Source organism: Lemur catta, chromosome 23, assembly GCF_020740605.2.
Source record: "Lemur catta isolate mLemCat1 chromosome 23, mLemCat1.pri, whole genome shotgun sequence".
Classification (NCBI taxonomy): Eukaryota; Metazoa; Chordata; class Mammalia; order Primates; family Lemuridae; genus Lemur; species Lemur catta.
In genome coordinates, this window is record NC_059150.1 from 11348003 (window position 1) to 11372955 (window position 24953).

Sequence of the window (24953 nt, forward strand, 5' to 3'; positions counted from 1 at the left end):
GTGAAATCACTGCTGCTCTCATTCATTCCTGACACTGTCTCCCCCTCCCAGCCATGCCCTTGGGACCCACAGAAAGTCCCCTGCTGGCTGTTAGACCTTTGCCAATCATTTCTATTTTAAGACTGTTAAAGCCAATAAAACCATCCATCAGCTGTATGTAAATAGCTGAAACAACTAGTATCGGGACACCTAATGATGCATGGAAAGTATGAGCAGGATGTCGCTGGTACGCAGTGGGGAGGGGGAGGTCTATACATAGCTAGTTCAAAACCGCTTCCTTGCGCACCATCTTATTTAATCCTTATGGAACGCCTGTGGGGTGGGTATTATTGGACCCACTTTCAAAAGAGGAAACAGACTCAAAGACACATGGCATTGTTAAGTCTACTCTTGGAACTGATTGTGCCTTAATTCTGGGTCATTTGAGTACTCATTTCCTGCAGGCAGGGGCTTAGGGTCTGCGCATGCGAATACTGCTGAAGGCAGAGCATCACAGCCAAGGGGACAGGTAGCCGGAGAAAAGAGGGGTCAACCTGGACACTGGATGCCAAAATGGCCCACAGACATGTCTTCATTGGCCTGCATACTGTTTCGTGATGGAATCTGTTGCTCACATCTGGAAAAAAAAAGAATATTTCCCAACAAGATCTAGACTTCCAAGTTTGTCTTGAAAACATGTAAATCTAGGCGGGGCACAGTGGCTCACACCTGTAATCCCAGCATTCTGGGAGGCTGAGGTGGGAGGATCAATTGAGGTCAGGAGTTTGAGACCAGCCTGAGCAAGAGTGAGACCCCATCTCTACTAAAAGTAGCTGGGTGTGGTGGCGCATGCCTGCAGTCCCAGCTACTCGGGAGGCTGAGGCAGGAGGATTGTTTGAGCCCAGGAGTTTCTGTGAGCTAGCCTGATGCCACTGTACTCTAGCCAGGGTGATAGATTAGGACTGTCTCAAAGAAAAAGAAGTGTAGCTCTAGAACACTAGCCACTTGGCCAATGACTGGCTGAAGCTGAGCAGCAGTTGCCCTCTCCAAGGCGGACCTGCCTTCTCCAGTGTCCCTGCTTCGCTTGTTTCTGTTGTCTGCCTGACTCCTGTTGACATTTGAGGCTATGACCCCTAATCTATTTCCACCTATCCCCTCCCGGTAAGGAAAGCAGCATCCTGAGAAATGAAGAGACCAAAGGCAAAGGCAAATAGAGCTGGGTGTGGTGGCACGTACCTGTAGCCCCTGCTCTACGGGACACGGAGGCAGGAGGGTCCCCTGAGCCCAGGAGTTAGATGAAAGCCTGGGCAGCATAGCAAGACTCATCTCTAAAACGTTTTTTAAAAAAAGCCAACGGGTGACCCTGAGGAAGCTACATAGCTTCCCTACCCTGCAATTTCCTCCTCTATAATATGGGAATATTGGTAGTGTCTGTATTAGTCTGCTCGGGCTGCCACGATGAAGTACCACAGGCTGGGGGCTTAAACACATTACATTTCTTACATTCCTACACTTCTGGAAGATAGAATTCTTCAATCAAGGGGCTGGCAAGTTTGGCTTCCGGTGGGGGCTCTCTTGTAGATGGCCATTTTCTTGCTACGGCCTCACATGGTGTGTGCGAGGGTCTTGTCTCATAAAGACACTAATCCTGTTGGATCAGGGCCCCACCCTTATGACCTCATTTAACCTTATTTTCCTTAGAAGCTCCATCTCCAATCTCAGCCACACTGGGGGTTAATATTTCAACATATGAATGAGGTGGGAGGACACAAACATTCAGGGCATAACAGCACCCCTTTCCTGGGTGGTTGTGTGAGGATGGAATGAGTCAATGCATGAGAAGCACTCAGAACAATGACACGTGGTACGTTCTCAGGAAATGTCGTCAATAATATATGCTGGTAATATATATATAATATTTATATATATAATTACCAGGATATGAGCTTCCTCTTTAGCTTTTGGTAGCACTTCTTCTGCCAAAAGATATGTTTGTCATGGGCACCCACTCAGCTCCCCAAATAGTTGCCACCTTTCATAAGGGCTAGGAAAGTGCCACAATTAAGAAAAAAAGACCTGTTGGCACATTTCTATCACTGAACACTTTCCTCCAATTGGATACTCGGGGAGAATTGAAGGAGAAAGTTGAACCACCTTCCTTTGCCACCTTGGGCCCCCAGTCTCTATTCAGTACATCCAGGGGGGACATTTAGCCTCTGAAAGTGCTAATGCTGACAGTCTGAATGCATGAATGTCTTGTTTTTCCCTTGTGTGTGAGGTTCTTATTATATCGGATTTTGCATTCATCTCCATGTGTGTGGAACGCCCCCAGAAGGCACAGGGCCATTTGCCAGCACCCTGAAGATTGGGGGTGCACTAGGTGGTTAGTCTCTGTCTTCCCCCCCAAATCCACGTTCTGTCCTGCTCTGTGCACCGGGGGGCTGACCGTGTGGACCTGGGCTCCCGTGGCTCCTGCCCCCACTGGGCTTCCAGATGTTGCTAGTCTCGGATGCTTCGTTATTCTGGATGGTTCTCTTAATCTCACCTATACCTCTGTCAACAGGCCCTTCACAAATTTATTTCACTTAAACCTTTTTGAGAGTTCCACCTGTTTCCCGCTTGGCCCCTGATTGATAATATGGGAGGAACCTGATCTGTGTATAGTTTTCTAGGGGATGGTTGGGAAGTCCGAATCTGAATAATTCTGCTCAGGGGCCATGCACGATGGGGCATAAACCCATCCTGCTCAGGGAAGAGTCTCCAAGTCCAGTCTTCATGAATATTCATAATACAGCTCCTCTGGCATTCACCAAATAGGCAGGGGCTGCCGCCTGCCTCACCCAGGATGTTCCGGGCAGCGCTAAGATTAGCAGGTGTAGCTCCCTGCATAGCACACGGGTTCCTGGGCCTTCAGAAACGCCCTGGTGTAGCGCCTGTGTAGTCACGTGCCTCTACAGCCAGCGCTTTAGGTCTTGCCCATCTGACTGGACAGAGCTGAACCAGCGTGCGACCATGGTCCTTTGGAACAAAGATGCTAGCTTGCTGAGCTCACTTCAGTTTTGTCTTCGTGACATGGCAGAGAGCCAAAAGGGGAGCTTCCCCACACAGCCCCTGCTGTCCCAAGGCAGCTGAGAAACTGCTCCGCTCTGTGTAAATCTGCTCAGGAAAGCCCTGCAGAGGCCAAGTCCACGTCGGCGCAAGCCAGCCGCCTTCCTAAGAAGGAGCAGGCCCCGAGCCTGCACCAGCACTGTCAAGAAGGTGAGGAGAAGGTTTCTCGCTGAAAGCTGCCATTGTAAGCGGAGGCAGTCGTTTTACAACAGATGATCCTGTTCTTCTCTGGGCAAAAAGGAGCTGTCATCCAAGAAAGGCTTAAATTTCTGCTTCCTGTAGCCAAATGTCCTCAAAGCGCCTTTGCACTCTAGACCTGCAGGAAGGACCATTCTGCAGGGCCAGGGTGCTGCCAGTGGATTACTGAGACCTTAGTTTGGTCCTCTCCCCTGGTCTGGTTCACTTAGTCCCTAATTCTCTTCCATTTTCTCCTTCTTCCGGATCCCCTCTCCAAGAGATAGGTTAGAGAAATAAATGAATCTGAAATTCCAGACACTTCCCTGGGATGCAAAAGTTTGAAGCAACAAGACAATAAAACTCTTTGATCATAAGGACTTCAGGAAAATGTCTGTGATTATCATTTAAATCTATGTTCTTCCTGTTATTAAAAAAGAAAAGGAAGTGGGTATATACAATCCTCCTTGCTAAATTTGACTGGCTTAAAAAAAATAAAGGAAAGGAAAGAAATAAAAGTAAAAAGAAAAGAATTATGAGAATCTAGGTCTAATTTTCACTTCTGACATTAGTTATATTACCTTATGCAGTTACCTAAGCTTTTTAAATTTGTTTCTTCCTTTGTGAAATGGAAATAATAATATCTATCTCTCAGGGTTATTATTATTATGGTGGAGATTTATTACACTTTTTTTGTTATTCAGTCTCCCCTTTTTTAGCTTTTCATTTTGGAAATAATTCAAACTTACAGAGAAGAGGCAAGAATAAGAATAGTACAAAGAAAGTCCTTGCAAGAATAAGAATAGTACAAAGAAAGTCCTTTATCAGGTTGCAAATACCATGGCCCTTTTTCTCGATATATTTCAGTGTAGATTTCCTAAGACTAAGGATATTCTCCTACATCACTAGTGCAATTAATAAATTCAGTAAATGTAACATAGATACAATGCTGTTTATCTAATATAACATTATCTAATATTCCCATTTTGCCAATCAATCCAATAATATCATTTACATTTTTTTCCTGCAAATCTGATCCAATCTGTGATCAGCTACTGCAAACTGTTGTCACATCTTTTTCACCTTCTTCAATTTGGAACATTTCTATACTTTTGTCTTTTATTGCATTGGCAGTTTTAAAACTATGCAGTTTTTTTAAAAGATAGAATTTGCTTATTTTGGATTGGTCTGATGTTTCTTCCTTATTAGATTCATGTTGTAGATTCTTAGCCAGAATATTGCATAGGGAATGTTGTCTCCTTCTCAGAACATCACTTCTGAAGACACACCGGTGGCCATTCAGAAGTTGCCCCCATCATTGGTATGTTAATTTTGATCACCTGGGTCATTAGTTCAGAGTGTGTTATCACCTGGAGGACTATGCCAAGACTCTGTGAGATGTGGTCCCATGGCTTGCCTTACCTGAGTTTCAACAGGCTTTTCCTCTATATTATCAGGGCAGCTGCTTTTGGGTGCTTGGTATACGGTAAGACTGGTAGACCATGGTCATGAACCCATTTTTGCCCCCGGTTTCACCATAAAATAGGTCTCTTGTTCTCAGGAAATGTTGCCTGGGGTACCAAGGCAATGGGGAAGCTAGACTGAGAGCTCTCAGATGGTGGTACTGTGGCAGGGAAGGCAAACCCGTATATTATGTTTATATTAACATATGTGTTCATATATTACCCCTTGTGTTTGTATCTGACCCCATGGTAGGGTAACCCTAGGTGTCAGTTTGACACAGATGATCTGGGTGCGTACTCATTGTCTCTGTGTAATCAACCATACCACCCCTCTTCACCCTCAAAAGTAGCCTAATTGGGACAATAAATTCTGTGTCTACCCTTCTCCTAGGAGCACCATGATATGCTACCTGGCACTTGTGTCCCTGCACCGAGCATCATCCTGTTTGTCCTCCGCCTTGGTCTCTGTTGTGCTAAGTATATCTGCCTTGTCCTTTATGGTTAATACTCCTACCTGGCCCCTGAAATTCTGGGATTTTTATCATCGCAACTAATAGTAGGGAGCCCAATTCCATAGCAGCCTTCTCCTGCCATCAACTCTGGACTGCCAGGATAGCCAGCACCAACACCTCGAAATGCCTCCTTGCTAGTGTGTTCTTCATTGCCTTAGGAGGGAGTGTCCCCTGACCTGGCCCAGGGAACCAATCATGTGGTGGGTTCTTGAACCATACATAATAAATCTTTCTAATATTCCTGCCTTCCTGAGTCTTCTGGCTTCTTCCTCAACACTACTAAGGAAGTCTGGCTTTTCCACTTTGCTTATTTTAGGCCATTTTGCAACCAGGCTTCAAAGAGCCATCCCAGCAAACTACTAATTAAGACAAGCTCCAGGCATCCCTACTGGAACATTAAATCCTGAGTTCTCTGTGTGTGTGTTAGTCAGGGTTCTCCAGAGAAGCAGAACCAACAGGATGCATACATAGATATATGAGGGGAATTATCACGGGAATTGGCTCATGCAGTGATGAAAGCTGAGAAGTCCCACAATATGCTGTGTGCAAGTGGGAGAACCAGCGCAGCTGGTGCTGTAATTCAGTCTGAGTCCAAAGGCCTGAGAACCAGTGGAGCCAATGGTGTAATTCTCAGCCCAAGGTCCAAAGGTCCAGGAAGATGGCGTGGGGGGCAGCACTGGTATAAGTCTCAAAGTCTGAAGGCCAAAGAACCTGGAGTTTTGACGTCTGAGGGCAGGAGAAGATGGATGTCCCAGCTTAAAAAGAAGGAGAGAATTCACCCTTCCTCTGCCTTCTTGTTCTATCTGGGCCCTCAACAAATTGAATGATATCTGCCCACACTGGGTAAGGGTAGATCTTCCTTACTGAGTCCACTGAGTAAGGGAGTCCAATCTCTTCCAGAAACACCCTCAAGACACACCCCAAAATAATGCCTTACCAGCTATCTAGGTAACCCTTAACTCGGTCAAGTTGACACCTGAAGTTAACCATCACAGTAAGTAAGCCAAGTCAGTGAATGTTTCCTGTTAAGTTTCCTACCTCACCTCCCCCCAGCTACAACATCCTTAAGATCCACTCCCACGCGTTTCCGCAGTTGCTGCCAAGTTCTGTAATTAGCCACGTTCTGCAGTATCCTTGGCAGGTGTGCTTTTTCTTCCTGGAGCAGGGCTTTTTCTTCCCGGTGTGGGCTGTGCTACAAGCGGACTCTGGGTATTGGCAGAGGCAACAAGGGGGTGAGTCTCGAGGAGAACAAGTTACGGAGAAGGGGCGCTTCTTTGGGCAGGTGAGTTTGGGGATTTGAAGGGTCGAGGTGATCATCTACTCAGTTGCCCCTGTCCCAGGTCTCAGGGGCCCACATTTCCCTATCAGGGCTCTGACTCTGACATGGCAGCCGGTCAAAGCCATGCATTTAGTCTCCTTTGCTGTTCTGCTCCCATGTGTTCAGATCTTAGGCTTGATTTTAAGACAATACCCGATGACTCTAGGAAATAAAGATCTGCTTGAAGTTGCCATAGAGGCCTCCGGCCTTCAGAGCATTGCACAAGTTGGTATTTAATGGCTCTGAGCCTGTCATTTTCCATTTCCAAGGTCTACAGAGTCTTATAATTATCATTGTTTCCAAGCTGATTAAGTGCCACAGCTACTTGATGTCCCAGCCTTGCTCTCCACCCAGTCACCCCAGTGAAACCAGGTGAACGCTGCCGTGCAGTTGCATGTCAGGGTCATTACCATCGCTCTTACCCCAGCAGAAGGGTCGCTACTGATTTCACGCAGGTGGGCAATGTAACTCCAAAATTCATCTGGAGGATTTGCTTTTAGAACTACTTGTGAAACTGGTTGTCTCAGCTCAGTTTCTCTTTATTTTTTTTTTTTTGAGACAGATTCTCACTCTGTTGCCCGGGCTAGAGTGAGTGCCGTGGCGTCAGCCTTGCTCACAGCAACCTCAAACTCCTGGGCTCAAGCGATCCTACTGCCTCAGCCTCCTGAGTAGCTGGGACTACAGGCATGTGCCACCATGCCCGGCTAATTTTTTCTATATATATTTTTAGTTGTCTGGCCAATTTCTTTCTATTTTTTTTAGTAGAGACGGGGTCTCGCTCTTGCTCAGGCTGGTCTTGAACTCCTGAGCTCAAACAATCCACCCGCCTCGGCCTCCCAGAGTGCTGGGATTACAGGCGTGAGCCACCGCGCCCGGCCTCAGCTCAGTTTCTCTAGAAAACAGAATCCGGCTGAATACTGACTGGGAAGGCAGCGAGAGTGGTAAAAAGGGAAAGGATGTTGGCTGAGATGAAAAGGAATGGAAGGTGGCGTGGGCTTCACGACCAGCTGCAGCTGCGAAAAGCCAGGGCCGGTTGCTCGGTAGGAATGTCTGCTCCACCGTGCACGACGTTTTGGAAGGGCTGTATTAGAAAACACAACTCGGAACAGTGCACAGAAGGGAGGAAGAAAGAGAATTAATCTGCTTAGCTCCCTCCTATCTCACTTCTCATTGGTCACCATGCGCCCCGCAGGGAATTAATTCCCTGGCTTGCATCATCTGGCCCCTGCAGTGGCTGCTCTGAAGCCAGACCCACATCCTGCAGTGTGGCGTTTCGTCTGAGTCCAGACGTGCGGCTGGCCAGCCCAGCTGTGCAGCAGCAACCGAGACGGAAAGCCCAGCACTTCTGGGACGGGGACCAGTCAGTCCCAGGTGGCTGAATGCACAGATTTAGTTGGCCATGGAGGTAGCCATGGGGGGCCGGAAGAAAGGCAAGGTCTAAGAAATGTGAGGAGACACCTGAGATGTGTCTGATACATCTATTAACACGCTACTAATAGTAATTGTCTTTGTTTCCTATGGAAAATTTCAAACATTCATAAGAATTGAGAAAATCATTTTATGACTCTCTGTATCCATCTTTCAGTCTCAACATCTACGAACAGTTTGCAATCTTTTTTTACTGCAACATTGTAAAGCAAATCTAAACATTGGGTCATGTCACCCGTAAATACTTCATTACGCATCTCTAACTATAATAAGATTTTTATATAACCACCATGTCACTATCAAACCTTTAAAAACCCAGTAATTTTGTAATATATAATGCCTAGTCCATGTTCAAATTTCTTGAATAGTCTTGAACAGGTTTGTTTTATTTCGTTTTGTTTTTGTTTTATAGCTGTTTATTTGAAATAGAATCAGAGCAAGGTCTGCATATTGTATTTGGTTGCTATATACCTTAAATCTTTTAAATTCTATTTGGTTCTTTCTCCATCCCATCCTACCCTTATTTTTTCCCATTGCCATTAATTTGCCATTTTTTGTTAGAGAAAGTGTATCATTTGTCTCACATTCCGGATTTGACTGACTGCTTCCTTGTCGTGTGTCACTTAACTTGTTCTTCTGTCACATTTAATTCCTAGAAATTGTTCTTTAGATCCAGACACTTAGTGAGGTTCAATGTCTATAGTCAAGAATACTTCATGGGTGCTATTGTATTCTTACTATGCCATAAGGCTCACAGAGATGATGCTAAGACCGACAGATTCATGTGGAATTAATTTTTCTACATAGTGGGAGCTAGGAGTCCAGTTTCAACTTGTTTATGACGCATGATGGCTTTTATGCCTTGTTCTTATACATTGCTTCAGTTTGAGAATGTTTTTATTCATGTTCAAAAGTGAGATTACCGGCCGGGCGCGGTGGCTCACGCCTGTAATCCTCACACTCTGGGAGGCTGAGGCGGGAGGATTGCTTGAGCTCAGGAGTTCAAGACTAAAAATAGAAAAAATTAGCTGGTAAAAATTCATTTAAAAAAATTTTTTTTTAAAAAGTGAGATTACCAGTAATTTTCTGTCTTATTTTGGACACCAAGATTTTACCAGTTTAATACAATTAATGGCAGAATGGTTCCTCATTTTCTATTTCCTCAAAGATTTTGTTTAGGATTTGTTTCTTCAATATTTGATATAACTCATGTGAAACTCTCTGGGTCAGGTGATTTCTTGGAAGGTAAAGTTTAACAGTTATGGGCATACTAAAGTTTTGTATTTTTTCTGAAGTCAGTTTTGATCACATATTTCCTTAGAAATGTTGATTTTGTTTGTTTTTGAATTCATTGGCTTAAGGTTTTCATGGTATCCTATTATCTTTTTAATCTGTAATATCTATAGGTTCTCCTCCAACTCTGTTTGTTCCTATTATTGCTTAAGTCATTCCTCTTTTTTTGTATTAGTCTTGTCAGAGGTTTCTTTAGCTTATTAGTGTTTTTTTTTGTTGTCGTTTCGTTGTTTTGGTTTTTTTTTTGAGACAAGGTCTCACTCTGTTGCCCAGGCTAGAGTGCAGTGGCATCATCATAGCTAATTGCAACTTCAAACTCCTGGGCTCAAGCCATCCTCCTGCCTCAGCCTCCCAAGTAGCTGGGACTATAGGTGCATGCCACCGTGTCTGGCTAATTTTTAAATTTTTAGTAGAGACAGGGTGAGGGTGGGGGTGGGGATGGGCGGGTCTCCCTATGTGGCTCAGACTGGACTTGAACTCCTGGCTGCAAGTGATCCTCCCACCTTGGCCTCCCAAAGTGCTAGTATTATAGGCATGAGCCACTGTGCCCAGCCTAGCTTATTAGTCTTTTCAAAAAAAGCAACTTTTGGTTTTGTTGATCCTCTCTCCTGTAGCTTTGTTTTTTATTTGTACCTGTCCTTTGGTTTATGATTTCCCCTTCCTTCTATTTTCTTTGAGTTTATTCAGTTGCTGTTCTTTAACCTCTCATGTTGCATGCTTTACTCATTACGTTTTAGGCTTTCCTGTTGGAACGAGAAGTGGGATCCTAACCTTAAATATGTGATTCTATCTAGTGGTTTGATAGCACATGGCAAGGAAATACACATCATAGGCTGGGGAGAGACCCAGTGGGGACAAAACATGTGGGAAACAGCTGCTTAGGGAGATTTGTGAATCAGATCAAGCGCCTGCTACTGACACTGTTGCGTTAAAGGAAGTCGTTGGAAAGAGCCAGAATGTTGGTGAGTATTGGTTGTCCCTTGCTGTGTTTTAGCAAGATTTTTAGCAAAAAAGGTGATTGCAGAAAAGAATTAACTATACCAAAAATGGAAAGAAATGGACTGAGCCCAGATATTTGGGACTTTGCAGTATTGTAGACCCCAAACAGCACAAAGACTGATAAAAGCTTTAAGTGACTAAGGCCAATTAACACTTCTTACAAAACCAGAGTGATTCAGCCTATGGCAAAGATCAGATTAGGAGGATGGACTTCTCACCCAAGCCTGTTATTTCTGATGGCTTCAAGATCACCATTATTAGGTGAAACAGAAAGGCATGGGGACAAGGAGATAAATCAGGCTTGAGGATTTTATTTAGGATGGAACTTTAGATGAGCTTGTTGGTATATGGAACTGTCTGGAGGTTAGAACTTCAACATTTGAATTTGGGGGGAGGGGTGTACAATTCAAACCATAACGAGGTGGGTCTTCCTCGGCACTGGCAATGGAGGCAGAAAGAAACTGTTCCCGTTCCTGCGTGCCAATGCCTACTCTTGCTCCCTGTTAGATTTTTCTTCCCCTCCCCCATACACCCATGGCTTGTTTTAAATGTACGTCCCTGTCCCCGCAACCGCAGTAATTTCTCAGGCTTAACTCTCAGGCAATGAGATGTGCTGAGAACAGATGTCTCCAAATCTGTTTGTGTCACTGTCTCAGATTCAGATTAAGGTTCAGTTAACATGCAGTAGGCACTTAGCATGTGTCTTCACATACCTCCCCTCTCGGGGTCCTCACAGTATCCCTCTAGAATGGTATCATACCCACTTTGTGAGGAAAATAAGGCTCATGGATGTTGAGTAACTTACCCAAAATTGCAGCATCAGTACATGGTGGAGCTAGAAATACGATCCATCCGAGTAAGATGTTTGTCTCATGACCCCAAACAGCTGGCACTTGAGTAATGAGATATTATTTGAACCCAGTTCTTCTCCTTCCAGACTTTTCCACTGCACTTCTCTGCTATACCAGTAAGTTATGCCAATGAATGGAAGTGACCATGCTCTCAGAGGTTGAGCATCCAGTCACCATGTGTCCCTGTTCAAATTGCAAATTAGCCTTGTCTCACTGTGTCTGTATATGACTGCATCACTTATTAACTACCAGAACTGACAAAACCCATAATTCGTCTGGCCTGGGTTCACTTGAGGGTTGTATAACACAAAGACACAAGGAAATGAAGAACAAAGTTGGCTGGTTCATGCAACCCAGGGCAACTCTCGGATGCAGAGGAATTCTGGGGAAATAAAAAAAGAGCCCTTCTGCCCTCAGTGCCTTAACTAGGGCAGCAGAGTTCATTCCAGAAGCTGTCTTACCACCTCTTTGGAGAAGTAGCCAATCTCCCAACTGTCTTCATATGCTGTGCCACTTGGCTCTCTGCTCATCCCACCTGTGGGGAAGAGAAGAACAGCAAATGGAAATATTGGAGAACCACAAAAAAAGCTTTCCCCCTTAAGTGTCAGGGAGCCCTGAGGTGCTGGGAGGCAGGAAGATGAAGTGATAACCCTCGCTGGTCCCTAGGATTTTTATTCAGGTAGGGGAGGACCCAGGCTCTAGTTCAACAGGGTGATTGTGGTTGTCTGGACTTGGCCTGAGTGGGGACAGTGGGAAGTGATTCCAGGGAAGGTGACCCTTGCCAGACATGCTTCGACGTTCACCAACTGGTCTGTTCACTCGAGCTTTGAGAGCTCAGTTTTTTCCTGAGGGATTGTCAGGTCAAATTCTCATCCTCTGCATGAAGGTCTTCATCGTGAAATTCTAGTCTCCCAGACTTGAAACTCTGGGGAAATGTGGAGAAAGGGACGGATTTGAGAGATAAATGCCAAAAGAAGGGAGGAAGAATGTTCACGATAAGAAAATAGATCACTCTGAGGCATGTTTTCTTTTAATCAGGAAATGAAAACTGAAGCAATTATATGGTGAGGGGATAATTTTCCTTCAATGTCCTTACTATTTTCAGGTGTATTTGTTCCACTTGAATTATTCAGATAATTTCCCTAATTGGCCCATTTCCTTTGTCTATGTGGACCTAAGTTATCATTCTCACCATCAGATCTGTAAAGTCCTAGGCAGGGGCTCCGTCTTGGGGAGTAGCGCAGGGCTAGGTCCAGAATCCAGGTCCCCTCACCCAAGTCCTGGCTCTCAGCTGCACCCTGGGGGCCTCTGCTGGCTCCGGCCCACCACCACACCCATCTGTGCACGAGAAGTTTCAGTTCCATCACAGGCAACTTGTAGGGTTGAGCATCCAGAAACTGATTTGCCATCAGTGGCTCTTTGGCAATTGTTTTCTTAATTTGAAGTTCACTTGGCACAGCTGTAACAACTGCTTCGCCCTCTCCAAGACAGCATGCTGGCCTGGAGTTTAAGGAGGAAGGATATTATGGCCAGGATCCTAAGTGTCTGCCAGAGAGGAAGTCGGGGAATCACAGAACCTCAGAGCCAGAACAGAACCTGGAGAGTGAGAGATCTGCTCTCCTCTTTTCAGAAAGAGAAGCCAAGGCCAAGAGCAGGGAAGTGACTAGTCCATGGTCACACAGTTCAGCCAAGGGACAAACCTGGAGCCAGTCCACAGATAGGCAGTCTGGTTGCTCTCCCCATCTCACCTTGCTCTTCTCTTTCTTAAAAAAGAAAAAGAAAAAGAAAAAAGACACCTTTAAGAAAAAGGTGTTTCAGTAGTGAGCGTGGGAGGGCCACCCACCTCGCCGTGGCTGGGAAGCACCTCTCGGTCCCCTCCTCTAACTCAGTAGCTGTGGCAGAACACGCAAGGCCTGGCTGACCTCCTGGGTTTTAGTGTTGCCTGTCAGCTTGAGTTCAAAGGGACTTTATTAACCTTGACTAATATCACAGATCCAAGGCTGTGCCCACCTGTTAATTTTGGGAAATTTGTAATGTAGGGTTTAATTTTGCGCGCAAGTATGAACAGTCCCTGCCTGAACCACACATCAGCCCGGCCAGGGCGGGTGCCCATCCGGCCCTGCTCAGGGCATTTCTGGGGTGGCTTTGTTTCTCCCCTGCTTCCCACAGTGGCAAACCCTCGCAGTGCCACGACCCCTGGGGAAACTCAATCTTAAGTCCTATGGACAAACGCTCCAGCCCCGCGGGGCTCCCAGGACACTACCGCTATCGGATTTCGCGTGGCCGCCCAGCTCCCCCTACTCGTGTCCCCTCCCGCCAGGGAACCCCTGGAGCCAATCAGAACGTCGCGGAGCTCGGGGTTGTAGAGTCCCAAGCCCGGGACCCGCCCCTCTTTGTTGCGGTGGCCAATGGATGCATTCGGAACATCGGCGGCTGCCCGGGTGACTCGGTTATATGTCACAGAATAACATTCGAGAATGGGACATGGAATGAGGCGACGGCTGCAGCAGCCCCAGCAGCCCCAGCCCCAGGCCCAGCAGCAGCAGCAGCAGCAGGAGTCCCCGCCGTCCCCGCCGCCCGGAGAGGCTCTGCGGCAATGAAGCCGACTGTCCCGAGGTAGGGTCCCGGAGCTGCCGCGCGCGCTTCCTGCGCCCCGCCTGCAGCCAGTCCCTGCCGGTGCCTGGCTGGAACTCGGGGAAAGGGGGCGGGTGGAGCTCTGGCCACCAGAGCCCCGCGGGGTCCGGGAGGGCTTCCTGGGTGAAACCGGGCCGCCTTTGCAAAGCGAGGCTGCTGCGGCGCCCTCGCGCCAGCACCGGGCGCTCACGTGCAGACACGTTCTTGGCTCGGCTCCTCGCTCTGCCACATCTGGGGACCAAGGAATGTGTGCAGCCTTATGGGGACCTCCTGCTCCTTCGTGCTGCACGAGCTGTCTTTCTTCTCCCTACACCGTCCACCCCGCACCCCCACGCTCCTCGTGTCCCCCGCCCCCGGTGTTTAGGTGCGTGTGAAGCTTTGTGGCCAATTCCGAGCTGCCTTTCTAGGCAACAGCGGGGCTCGAAGCCCGTACTCCCTTCCAAGGGGGTCTGTCCGCGCGCGGGGTCAGCGGGAGGTGACGTGGAAACACTTTGGGGACCCGCACTCGGGTCCCCTGGGTGTCCTCTTAGCCGTGGTGTCTGCTGTGTGTCCACCGATTGCAGGCACGGCCCTTAGCCGGGAGCACGGCCGCCTCCGCGGACTCCCGCCGCCGCTCCCCCTCGGCGCGTCCTGCGGCAGCGAGCGGCATGGAGGAGGCCACCCCCGCGGGGCGCTGATCCCCGCGCCGCGCCCGCGCGCACACGCCCCCCGCCGCCGCCGCCGCCGCCCCCAGCACCGCACTCCCCGCCCCGGCCCCACCATGACCGGCTCCGCGGCCGACACTCACCGCTGCCCCCACCCCAAAGGCGCCAAAGGCACCCGGTCCCGGAGCAGCCACGCGCGGCCCGTGAGCCTCGCCACCAGCGGGGGCTCGGAGGAGGAGGACAAAGACGGCGGGGTGCTGTTTCACGTTAACAAGAGCGGCTTCCCCATCGACAGCCACACCTGGGAGCGCATGTGGATGCACGTGGCCAAGGTGCACCCTAAGGGGGGAGAAATGGTGGGCGCCATCAGGAACGCCACCTTCTTGGCAAAGGTCAGTGGCTTCAAAGGCGGGGTGGGTGGGGCGTGGGGGGGTGAGGGATGGGCAGTGATGGGACCTTTTCAGCCTGTACTTAGCAGATAGAGGTAATCTCCATTTTCCTGGTCCTGTGCAAACCGCCTTCCCTCCCCATCCGGCCCGCCAGCCCTTTTCTTAATTGAGATATTTACCCTGGAAGCCTTAGAAGTGGAGGAGGGAGTGGGAGGGGGCTTGCTGTCCTGGGACTGCATAGTCGGGTTGTGCCAAGGTTCCTTTGAATCTCCAGCCAGACTCTATTATCTCCTCCCCCCAAGTACATCCTCCTTCAGCAAAAGCTAGAGCCACCAGGTAACACCAGCAATGCCAAAGAAGAACGCGCAGGCCCCCAGGGATCCCGCCCTGGCCCTGCTTGTTCTTTTTGGAGTCTCTTGCTCCCTGCTACCCCTCCCCCCCAGCAAATGATTTATTAAGCTGTGAATGAATTTGCAATCAACCAGTCAGACTTCTCAGTGTGAATCATTTCTAGACTTTTTGCCAATTTTTTTTTTTTTTAATGACAGTGACTTTCACCTCTGAAACTTGCAAAACAGTGAACTCTTCCCAGCTTATCTGGGCTCCAAGAAAAAAGAAAGACTTTTGGCTGTGGCTTAAAAGGGACTTTCCAGTACACATGATGAATTAGTCTGACTGGATAGAGAAAGACGCTTAGGAGTGAAACTCTTTTTACATTGGAGAGAAGCCAGTGAGCCATTTGGGTTTGGTGGCCAAGGATATGGTTACAGAGGGAGGGAGACGTCCCCTGGTGGGAGTAGCTGCCTTACATGGAACATCAAAATGCAAGCTGGGGAGAAATGCTGCAGAGCCTGGGGGTGATAGCATGGTGGACGGTGTCCCCTGGACCCTGGGGACACTGGTGCGGCTGAGAAGATTCCTAGGCAGGTCTAGGAATGCCAGACCTGAGACCTGGAAGGCCATCTGGTCGAGTCCCCAGCCTGGTGACAGCTGAGCATCTGAGCCCGCAGGCCGGAAAGCTGTGTGTGCCCTTGGGGAAGTGATAGAGCCTTTGAACTTCCTGCTGCAGTTGGTTACAGTGTTTTATTACTCTGCTGGTCAAGCAGATCTTCATTATGCCCAACTAGAATCTTGCCTGCTTTAGTGTCAACCGTAATTACCCTTGCTGGGTTCTCCTTGAACGTGAGAACAACACTTGACCTGTTTTGCAGTTCTAATTTCAGAATCTTTCCCTCCTTGAATGAGGACCCAGGGAGTCCTTGACCCTGGAAGAGAAGTGGCCACAGGGAACTGACCCCTGTTCCTACCGCCCCGTGCTGCCTTTCTAGCCTCAGAACTGACCCTGCCTCTACTTGTGCCTTCATCAACCTTCCTTCAACCTTGTGGCTGGGGGGCGGGCTGGGGGGAAACCTCCTCCTCTGAGTGAGAATCATGGAATTTTAATATTGGTAGAGACCAGTCTCCCACCTCTTGGCAGAATCCCTTCCTCTTTTTGAAGACCTCTGGGAATGGGGGTGTCGCTGCCTCACAGGGCAGCTTAGGTTTGGTCATTGGGAAGCTCTTAGCCAAACAGAAATCCTGCTGCCCTCCCCCCACCCCGACCACAGTCCCATTTCACCACTGATTCTTGTGTTGCCCTTGGAATCAGGGTGGAGCGCTGTCCACTTCCTTTGCTGCTCACAGCGCCTTTGAAAGTTACAAGAGAGTGCTCTTCTGGTGGAAGGGACTGGGAGTAAAAACCAAGGGACTGAATCTTAGGCTTGGTTGTGCTACATCTAGTCTTCTGTCTCGGTCATTCTCTTAAAATTTCTGACCTTAGTTTTCTCATCCATAAAATGGGAGTAGATCAGATTTCATGTAAAGCTTTTTCCAATTCTGAAAACCCATGACGTTGGGACCTGTGAACCTCTAGGTCTGTAATGCTGATCTGTGTGATACTTGGGGTCTACTGGACTATGAGCCCTCAGACTGGTGACATTCTGTCATTCCATACCTTCCTTTAGTCTTCTTTGTCCCAGGTAGAAGCAAGAAGAAACTTGCTTGTCCAAGTTAAGTAGAATAGAAATACACGGAAATGCAACAAGATGTGCTATTGACATATTTATTCTGTTACTTAAGCATTTTAGTCCAGCTTCATGGGGAGGTGGGAGTCCAGCTTCATGGGGAGTCACACCAGGGTTAAAGCCTCCCCCCATTTTTTTTATGTGTTTAGATAGAAATAAGATCTTTTTAGGGTGTCCTTAAACATTAAGAAGAATACGTTGAAATTTCTCAACAAGTAGTTAACACATTTAAAGATGTTATTAGGTCGTTAAATATTAAATGTCCGATTTCAAGTCAAGTTAATTTATTATATCTCAAACAAGAAGCAATACAATTAATACAGCTAGTTCCTTTTACCCTTTCTTATGTGTCATAGTTTCCAGATCAACTCATTCTCCTTGTCCTCTTTCTAGGACAATTCCTAGTTTGTCATCAGTCAGTCCCCTGAAACAAGCACACGTGAAACACAATATTGTAACTGTCGTCCAGGCAGTTTAGAGCATAGATTGCTACTTCCCGAGACCTAACCTTCCATTATTGTAGCTGACTGCGGTGTTCTTAAAAAAGAGTGTTGTCTTTGTATAAAAAAGGGACCCAGGAACCCCCAGGGGAGAGGCCACATCATATTGTAGTTTTTCATAGTGACCTGAGGGTCACATGAGAACTGCTGCCGCTCCAGGAATCCCCCAGCTCCAATGTGAGCAGTTGGCTATTTGGCCCTAAATATAAAGAACTTAACTCTGGTGCCGAGTCCTCTTCTCCTGCAACCGAATCAGTATCTCGCTGAGGAATGTGCGCAGAAGCGGGCTGGAGGCTGGCGGTGGCAGAGGGAGAGTTGCAGGGAGAGTAACCGTTTCTGGCAATTGAAGTGGACTAGGATGCAAACGAAGTGGACAGGGCACGGCTTCCAGGGCCTGTGAGGAGGACTGAATGACACTTCCTTTGATTGCAGGACATTCCATCAGCAGCCACGGTGAGTTCTACCTGAAGGTCCAAGTGTCCCCCACCTGGGATGGTTTACCTGCTCTTAGATCCTCCTGTTTGTGGCTGAGGACCGCTCCCCTGCGGGTTCCTGGGTCTGAAGTTAGCACTTGACCAGGTCAAAGCCAGGGTTTTAGGTATAGTTTAAGAATAAAGCAAGAGTCAGTTGGAGGAGAATAAAGATTGGGACAGGATGAGCAGAGAGAGTGACCAGCCCAGAAAAAAACAGCTGGGCATACTAGGAACTGGTCCTTTTGTTTCTTGACTGGCTAGAGCTGGACTCTCCTAAGAGCAGAAAACCAGGATGGATGCAGCAGGAAACAGCAATTAGTGTCTTGCAGACCCCACCTTTTTTGTGCCGTGTTCTCACGTTGATTCTAAATTAAGAAATAATTCACATTTAGAGGCATGAGCTTTGCCTGAGTGAAGAAGTGTGAGTACTTGGGACTTGACACTTGGCTGCAGTCAAGGTCCCGCCCCTGCTGCTTGCTGGCTCCCCTGTCCTGGATTCAGAACCATCCACCCATATGTCCATCCTGTGGAGCCCAGGACCTCGCTGTCAGCCACCATCAACAGATCCCTGGCTGCCCCTGGCTCGTGGGTGCTGTCCCATGCCTCTCCTCTCAGAAGAGAAGGTTCTTCTGCCTGGCACCTGCACAGTGCATTCAGAATAGGGATGGCAAAAGGCTTTGCTTTCTCCTTGTTCTTGTTAAAGATTCCTAGTCCCTGCCGCTCTTGCTGCCTCCCTGGCTCCTTCTGTGGCCCCTTCCGTGGTGATGCCAGTGACACAGTTGTGTCCATCCACATCATGTCCCTTGCATTCTTCTGACAGGTCAACTGTGTTTGACAAAAAGGAAGTGGAAGAGGCCGGGTGCAGTGGCTCATGCCTGTACCCACTCTGGGAGGCTGAGGTGGGAGGATTGCTTGAGATCAGGAGTTCGAGACCAGCCTGGGCAATAGTGAGATGCCTGTCTCTATTAAAAATAGAAAAAATTAGCCAGTTGTGGTGTCGCGCGCCTGTAATCCCAGCTACTCAGAAGGCTGAGCAGGAGAATCGCTTGAGCCCAGGAGTTTGAGGTTGCTGTGAGCTAGGCTGACGCCACGGCACTCACTCTAGCCTGGGCAACAGAGTGAGACTCTGTCTCAAAAAAAAAAAAAAAAATGAAGTGGAAGAGAGGCCATCCACAGGAGTCTTGCCTGTAGACTGTTTCGTTATTCTTCCTCTTGAGCAACCATCTTCTCGTCCCCTCCACTCCGTCCTACCCCACCCCCGGCTCCCAGGGTGCCCACCCCAGACCGTAGGCACAGTGTCTGTGTGGAGAGGTTGGGTCTGATCTGTTCTGTCTGGATTCTGCCTTCAGCAGCTTGGCTGCGGCTTGTGGGGCTGGATGCAGGACGCAGGGTGTGAGAACCTCGAAGGGAAGGGCTATGGAAAATCACAGGTGGAGTTTCAGGAATTGATGAAATCTAGCAGGAAAATAGCATGAGGAGTGACTTTCAGGACCCCCGCTGGGAACAAGAAAAAAGGGGTGTGCCCCGGGCTGTTGCATCAATTTATTATGTTGGCATCAGTGCTGGATGAGAACTTCCTGGCCAGCACTGGGTATCTGCGTTTCAGTATCTCTTTGCTAAGTGTAGAGGTGAAAAAAAAGGCATTTTGAAGTGGGTTTAATTTGCAGTTCTTAAATTATTAGTGAGCTTGAACATTTTCAAATATTTATTTACTATTTTCATTTTTTTTTGTGAATTGTCTTTTCATAACCTTTTGTTGTGGCAAAATATACATAACATATGATTTACTATTCTAACCATTTTTTAAGTATGCAGTTGTGTGGCATTAAGTACATTCACATTGTTTTGCTGCTATCACCACCGTCTGTCTCTAGCTGAAACTTTGTACCGATTAAACACTAACTCCTCACTTCCCTCCTCCCCAGCCCCTGGCAACCACCATTCTATGTTTCTTTTTACTTTGAGACAGGGTCTCACTCTGTGGCCCAGGCTAGGATGCAATGGCGTCAGCCTAGCTCACAGCAACCTCAGACACCTGGGCTCAAGCAATCCTCCTGCCTCAGCCTCCCGAGTAGCTGGGATCACAGGTGTGTGCCACCATGCACAGCGAATTTTTCTATTTTCAGTAGAAATGGGGTCTCCCTGTTGCTCAGGCTGGTGTCAAACTCCTGACCTCAAGCAATCCTCCTGCCTCAGCCCCCCAAAGTACTAGGATTACAGGCATAAGCCACTGCACCCGGCCCACCATTCTACTTTCTGTCTCCATGACTTTTGACTACTCTAGGAACCTCATGTAAGAGGAATTATACAATATTTGTCCTTTTGTGATTGGCTTATTTCACTTAGGAAGATGCCCTCAAGGTTCATTCAGGTTGTAGCTTGTGTCAAAATGTCCTTCCTTTTAAAGGCTGAATAATATTCCATCATATACCATTGCATATTCTATTGTAGACCACATTTTGTTTATTCATTCATCCATCAGTGGACACTTGAGTGGCTTCCACCTTTTGGGGCCATTTTTATTTTCTTGAGGCCTAGAAAGTTTTCTTATCACTTTGTGTCAACTCTTCACAAATTAAGGATGTTAACTTGTGTTCCCAGGGGAGGTGGGCGTCTTTAGCCTCTTCCATTAGGGTGAGAAGGCTCTTCGTGATGTGAAGCTCCCAAGTTGAGTGTCTGGGGACTCGGCCACTGCTGATCCTGCTTTCCCGTCTAGACCCCTGAGAACACAGTGGTGGTGGATAATAGCACGGCTTACATTTAGTGAGCACCGTGTGCCCAGCCCCCAGCTACCTCCTTTTACCTTAGGTCGTGCAATCCATACAACCAGCCCGGAAGGTTTGAAGTCGGTGACATTTAATACTATTCCTATAGTATTAAACGGAGGCTTAGTGAGGTCATGCAGTTTGACCAGGGTCCTCAGCTAGTGGGTGACAGAGCAGGAATTTGCACCTAGTTGTGTGTGTCTCCTAATTATACCCCAAGAAGGCCTGCTGGTTTCCAGTCCGTGTTGGGTGGGAACACTGGCAGCCTAAGCACTGGCTGGAAGCTGACCGCAGCTGGCTCTCCCAGACACCAGGGCAAGCTGCAGCCTGTGCCATTATCCCCTCTGCAGTCTCGGCTCCTTTGCCCACCGCAGCCCTGTCCCCCAGCCAGGACTTGGGGAATGTGTACATTTGTCCTCCCCCTGGGGAAGGAAGTGTGTCCACAGCGCCTGTGCTCTGCTCACAGCCCCAACCCTGCAGCTGTTTTCAAAAGCCCTTGGGCGCCATTCGGCTGCTATTCTGAGGACCAACTGCTGCCTGGCTCCATCCCTACTCTCCAACCCTTGTGGGCTCTGCTGGGCTTAGGGAGCGTTGAAATAATTTAGTGTTCAGCCCCATAGCAGAAGCTGAGCCAAGTCACTGGCTACGGCAAGGCTCAGGCCAAGGGACACCCCTTTGGGGCTCTCTTAGTTGGCTGGTGCGTCTTCCTGGCATTCTCCCACGCTCACCAGCGTTTGTGTGAGGGAGGTGCCCATTTCTCTGGTCGATGCTTCTGTCTTGATAAACTGTTAATTTCCGGCCTCCCTTCCTTAGCCCCTTCTAAACCTGACCTAGAGCTTGGGACACAGCGGGTGCTGGGGACACTGTCCCCATCTCCTCGTCTCTCCTCACTCTGTGAAATCTCTGTCGCATTTGTACACAGAGTTCTAGGCATGGGTAGATCAGTGGATGTTACTGCCAAAAACTAAGGGTAAGCTTGACACTTCCTCGTGTGTGTTAGGCAGAAAGAAACACGAGGTCCCACTTCGTATTTTGACTTGCTCTGTGTGTGTGTGTGAGAGAGACAGAGAGAGTCGCAGGAGCAGATATTCAAAGTGGAACATGTTGCTCCCTGCAATGACTCTCCCGACGGGAATGTGATTTCTATGGTATGTTGATGTGTCGTGAGCAAAATGGAGCTGGCAGAGGAGTTGTGCCTGTGTGCACCCGCTCACACGCACACGCAGCGCCTTGGCTGCGGGAGGAGGGAGGAAGTGCGACTGGCTTCCTCTCAGCTGAGGGGGCAGTTGCTGTGAAGGGGGACGTTTCAAAGCCGAGAGGGAGAACAGAGGCACCCAGAGGAAAAGAACGTCAAGGAGCGTTTGCAGGAAGCGCAGCCACAGGGGTGCACGTGTGGAAAGAGCCTGATGCCCCCGCCCGGGGCAGCGTGTCCTCGGCTTGGCCAGGCTGCCCAGGGCTGTCCCCGGGCTGCTCACCAGCAGCTTTGCCTCTGTCTAGCCGAGCACTAAGTCCCCAGGGCCACGCCCGCCCTATTTTCTCCGAGGATGGGACTAATCCATCCTTCGGCCCTTTCTGCTTCACCCTAAGCAGCTTAGGCCCAGAGGAGCCTCACCTCACCTGCCACCAGCAGCTCCTCTCCCAGCACCCTGGACACATGGGCTGAGCTTCTGTGTCACCAGCCACCAGAGAGACAGAGGTCAGGAGAGTGAGAAACATATAGGGGAAATAGAGCAGACAACACAACACAAGACAACAACCAACCAACCAAACAGAAAAACCCCGGCTGGCATCCCTTCCTTCCCAGGAGTGGCCTGACTGGACGTCCCTCTTTGCCCTTGGCCCCCTCAGCAGGGCTGCCCAGAGCTGAGTGGGCGTCTTAGCTCTAAATTCCTGGGAAGGGGCACCTGCCTTCCCCTTTCCAGTCCTTGCCTGCCTTTGGTCCTTTCTGTCCCCAGCAGGGATCAGAACTTCATCCACTCAGCTGTAGACACTTGGCGAATGCTGCCCGAGAGGCAGACTAGGGATGAAGGCCCTGGTGCTGCCGCTGCGAGGGGCAGGGGAGCGATGGCTCAGGAGTCCGAGGGGCTGCACTGTCTGGGGGGAGTCAGGGCAGGAGGAGGGGTCTTTTCTCATCCACCAGGGGCGGGACTCGGGAGGGGACGCAGTGGGCATGGCAGGGGCTGTGGTATTGACACAGCGCAATGGTGCCATGTTGCTGTCCTTCGGGGCACCATTCACCTTATACTCTGTGTAAGTGGTGCCCTGGAGTAGAGCACACAAAATGGGTCACCATTAGCCACACAGCCAAAGGTGTCATGCAGTAATTAATGGAGCACCTCTGTGTCCATCCTAGGCCAGGCTTGGTGGCCTTGGACGCTATAGGACGTGGTCGTTGGCCTCAAGGAGGCGCTTGGGCACTCAGGAGGAGGCAGGCTGTGTTCACACTCACAACGCCCAGAGGGTCACAGAGAACCCTGTGACCTAGAGCAGAGGGTGCGTAGAGGGAACTCGGGGAGGGAGAAGTCACTGAAGGACCCACGGTCTGGGGGGACCTCGTGGAGGAGGCACCACTTGAACAGGCGCCAGGCCCAGGTGGCCTCTCATGAGCAGCTCTGTCTCTGGGGGTTTCAGCCCTGCGCCTGCCCCCAGGAGCTGGGCCCCAGAGCACCTCCTTGCTAAAAAGATCCCCCTCTTTGTTTCTCTGCAGCCTTCAGTACCCCAGGTCCCAAACTACAGGCTGTCGATGACAATTCCAGACTGGCTCCAGGCGATCCAGAATTACATGAAGACACTACAGTATCCTTCCAACCAAGGTCTGAGCAGACCCTGCCAGGGGGCAGGCATGATGATCCCAAGCCTGGTGGCATATCTGTCCCCAGCTGGTCATCAGAAGCTCTGTAAGGTTGGTGAGGCCAGGCATGGAGGGGTGCCCGAGGCAAGAGGCTAGAAAGAGTGCAAACAGGATGTCACTGCAGTGACCCAGCCCTTCTCCCTTCGAGGTGTATGTGGACAGGCCTGGCCAGGGGCCAGTGAGGCGGGGCTGGTCCACCTCCAGCCCCTCTGGCTGCTCTTTTCCCCTCTTCATCCCTGTCCTCTTCTCTTTCCCCTCTGGGCTCTCCCCTTTTTCCTTCTCCTCTTTTTCCACCTCTTCCTTCTCAGTCATCTTTGTTCCCTTTCTCCTGTCTTCCTCTCCTGTCTTTTGCCTTCTTCCCTGCTGTTCTTCTGTTCCTTTCCTTTCCTCTCTCACGTTTTTGCCTTCATCCCTGCCCACTCGTGATCTGTAAGAGGCCCACCTGGCGCTGCCTTTGGCTCCCTGGGTGACCCCGGCTGGTGACTTTGCTTGGTTTTGCCTGAGTGGATGGGGCTGTGGGATGGGAGCGCTCTCCGCCCGCCCGAGCTTGAAGAGGCGCTAAGAAACCCTGTGTGTCCAGGCTGCATTCAGACCAGCCAGACTTTTGATCCGTTTCTCCTCCCCTGTCCTCGGGTGGTTTGCAGCCAGGGGTAGCTCGGTTCTGAGGGCCCCCCCAAGCAGCACTGTAGGAACAACAGGGCAGAAGCAAATGGTCCACCTGCCACTTCTGGTATTTGGTAAGGACAGGAGTCAGATGGGAGCTGGCCCTCAGCACATTCTCCAGAAGGTCAAGCTTATGCCAACCTCTGTTCTTCCTCCATAAAGATATAAAACTCAGCATGTCTTCCAAGGCCCCGGGCACACTGGTTTGCTTTCTGTTTGTTCACACCGAGCCTTGAGGCAGAAAGGACTTCAGGAACACTGCACGCATGTCCCACATGTCCCAAAGAACCCCTCCTCTCTGGGTTATACGTTAGGATCTTTCTGGTGGATTTTTGTGTCTTCCCCGAAGGCACCAAACACCAGCACCTGCCTCCTAGGGCTGGATATTACCTGGTGGGAATAATGCCCATTTCTGCTCATTTGGGTGGGGAGATCCTTTGAGGAGCCTCTCCGTTTCTACTCCATGGATCCTCCCAGCGGAATCCTAAAGCGATGTTAGAAGGAGAAAGTAGCGCCAGCCTCCAGGAGCGAGACCGACAGCCCTGGCCCTCAGAGCTCTTCCTAGCCCTTGGAAGGCTGTCTGGCGTTGGTGCTCATGCCCGGTTCCATGTGGTCTGGAGGCACGAACTCCTGCCAGGGTACACCTGGACCCCAAGAGCTAACCCTTTCTGGATGTGATGACACCTCACAGAACATTCTAGAAGGTGACAGAAATTAGAATGGCTCCCCATTTCCATCTAGGACTTGATCTTCCCAAGGATCATCTGGCCAGAGATGAGCCTGGCTGGGAATGCACTGATGGGGCAGATTTGCATGTGCTTTACATGTGTGCTCATGCTCATTCTC

General features: G+C 49.4%; 1 protein-coding gene across 1 annotated transcript in view; it reads left to right on the forward strand.

The window, feature by feature from the left end:
• The first annotated feature begins 14322 nt into the window (after positions 1-14322).
• Positions 14323-24953, forward strand: part of VASH2 (vasohibin 2) — a 34999-nt gene continuing 24368 nt past the window's right edge. The window contains exons 1-2 of the mRNA XM_045536486.1: positions 14323-14795; positions 23301-23389. Coding sequence (XP_045392442.1) covers positions 14520-14795; positions 23301-23389 — 365 coding nt within the window. The 5' untranslated portion in view covers positions 14323-14519. The remainder of the gene's footprint in view (positions 14796-23300; positions 23390-24953) is intronic.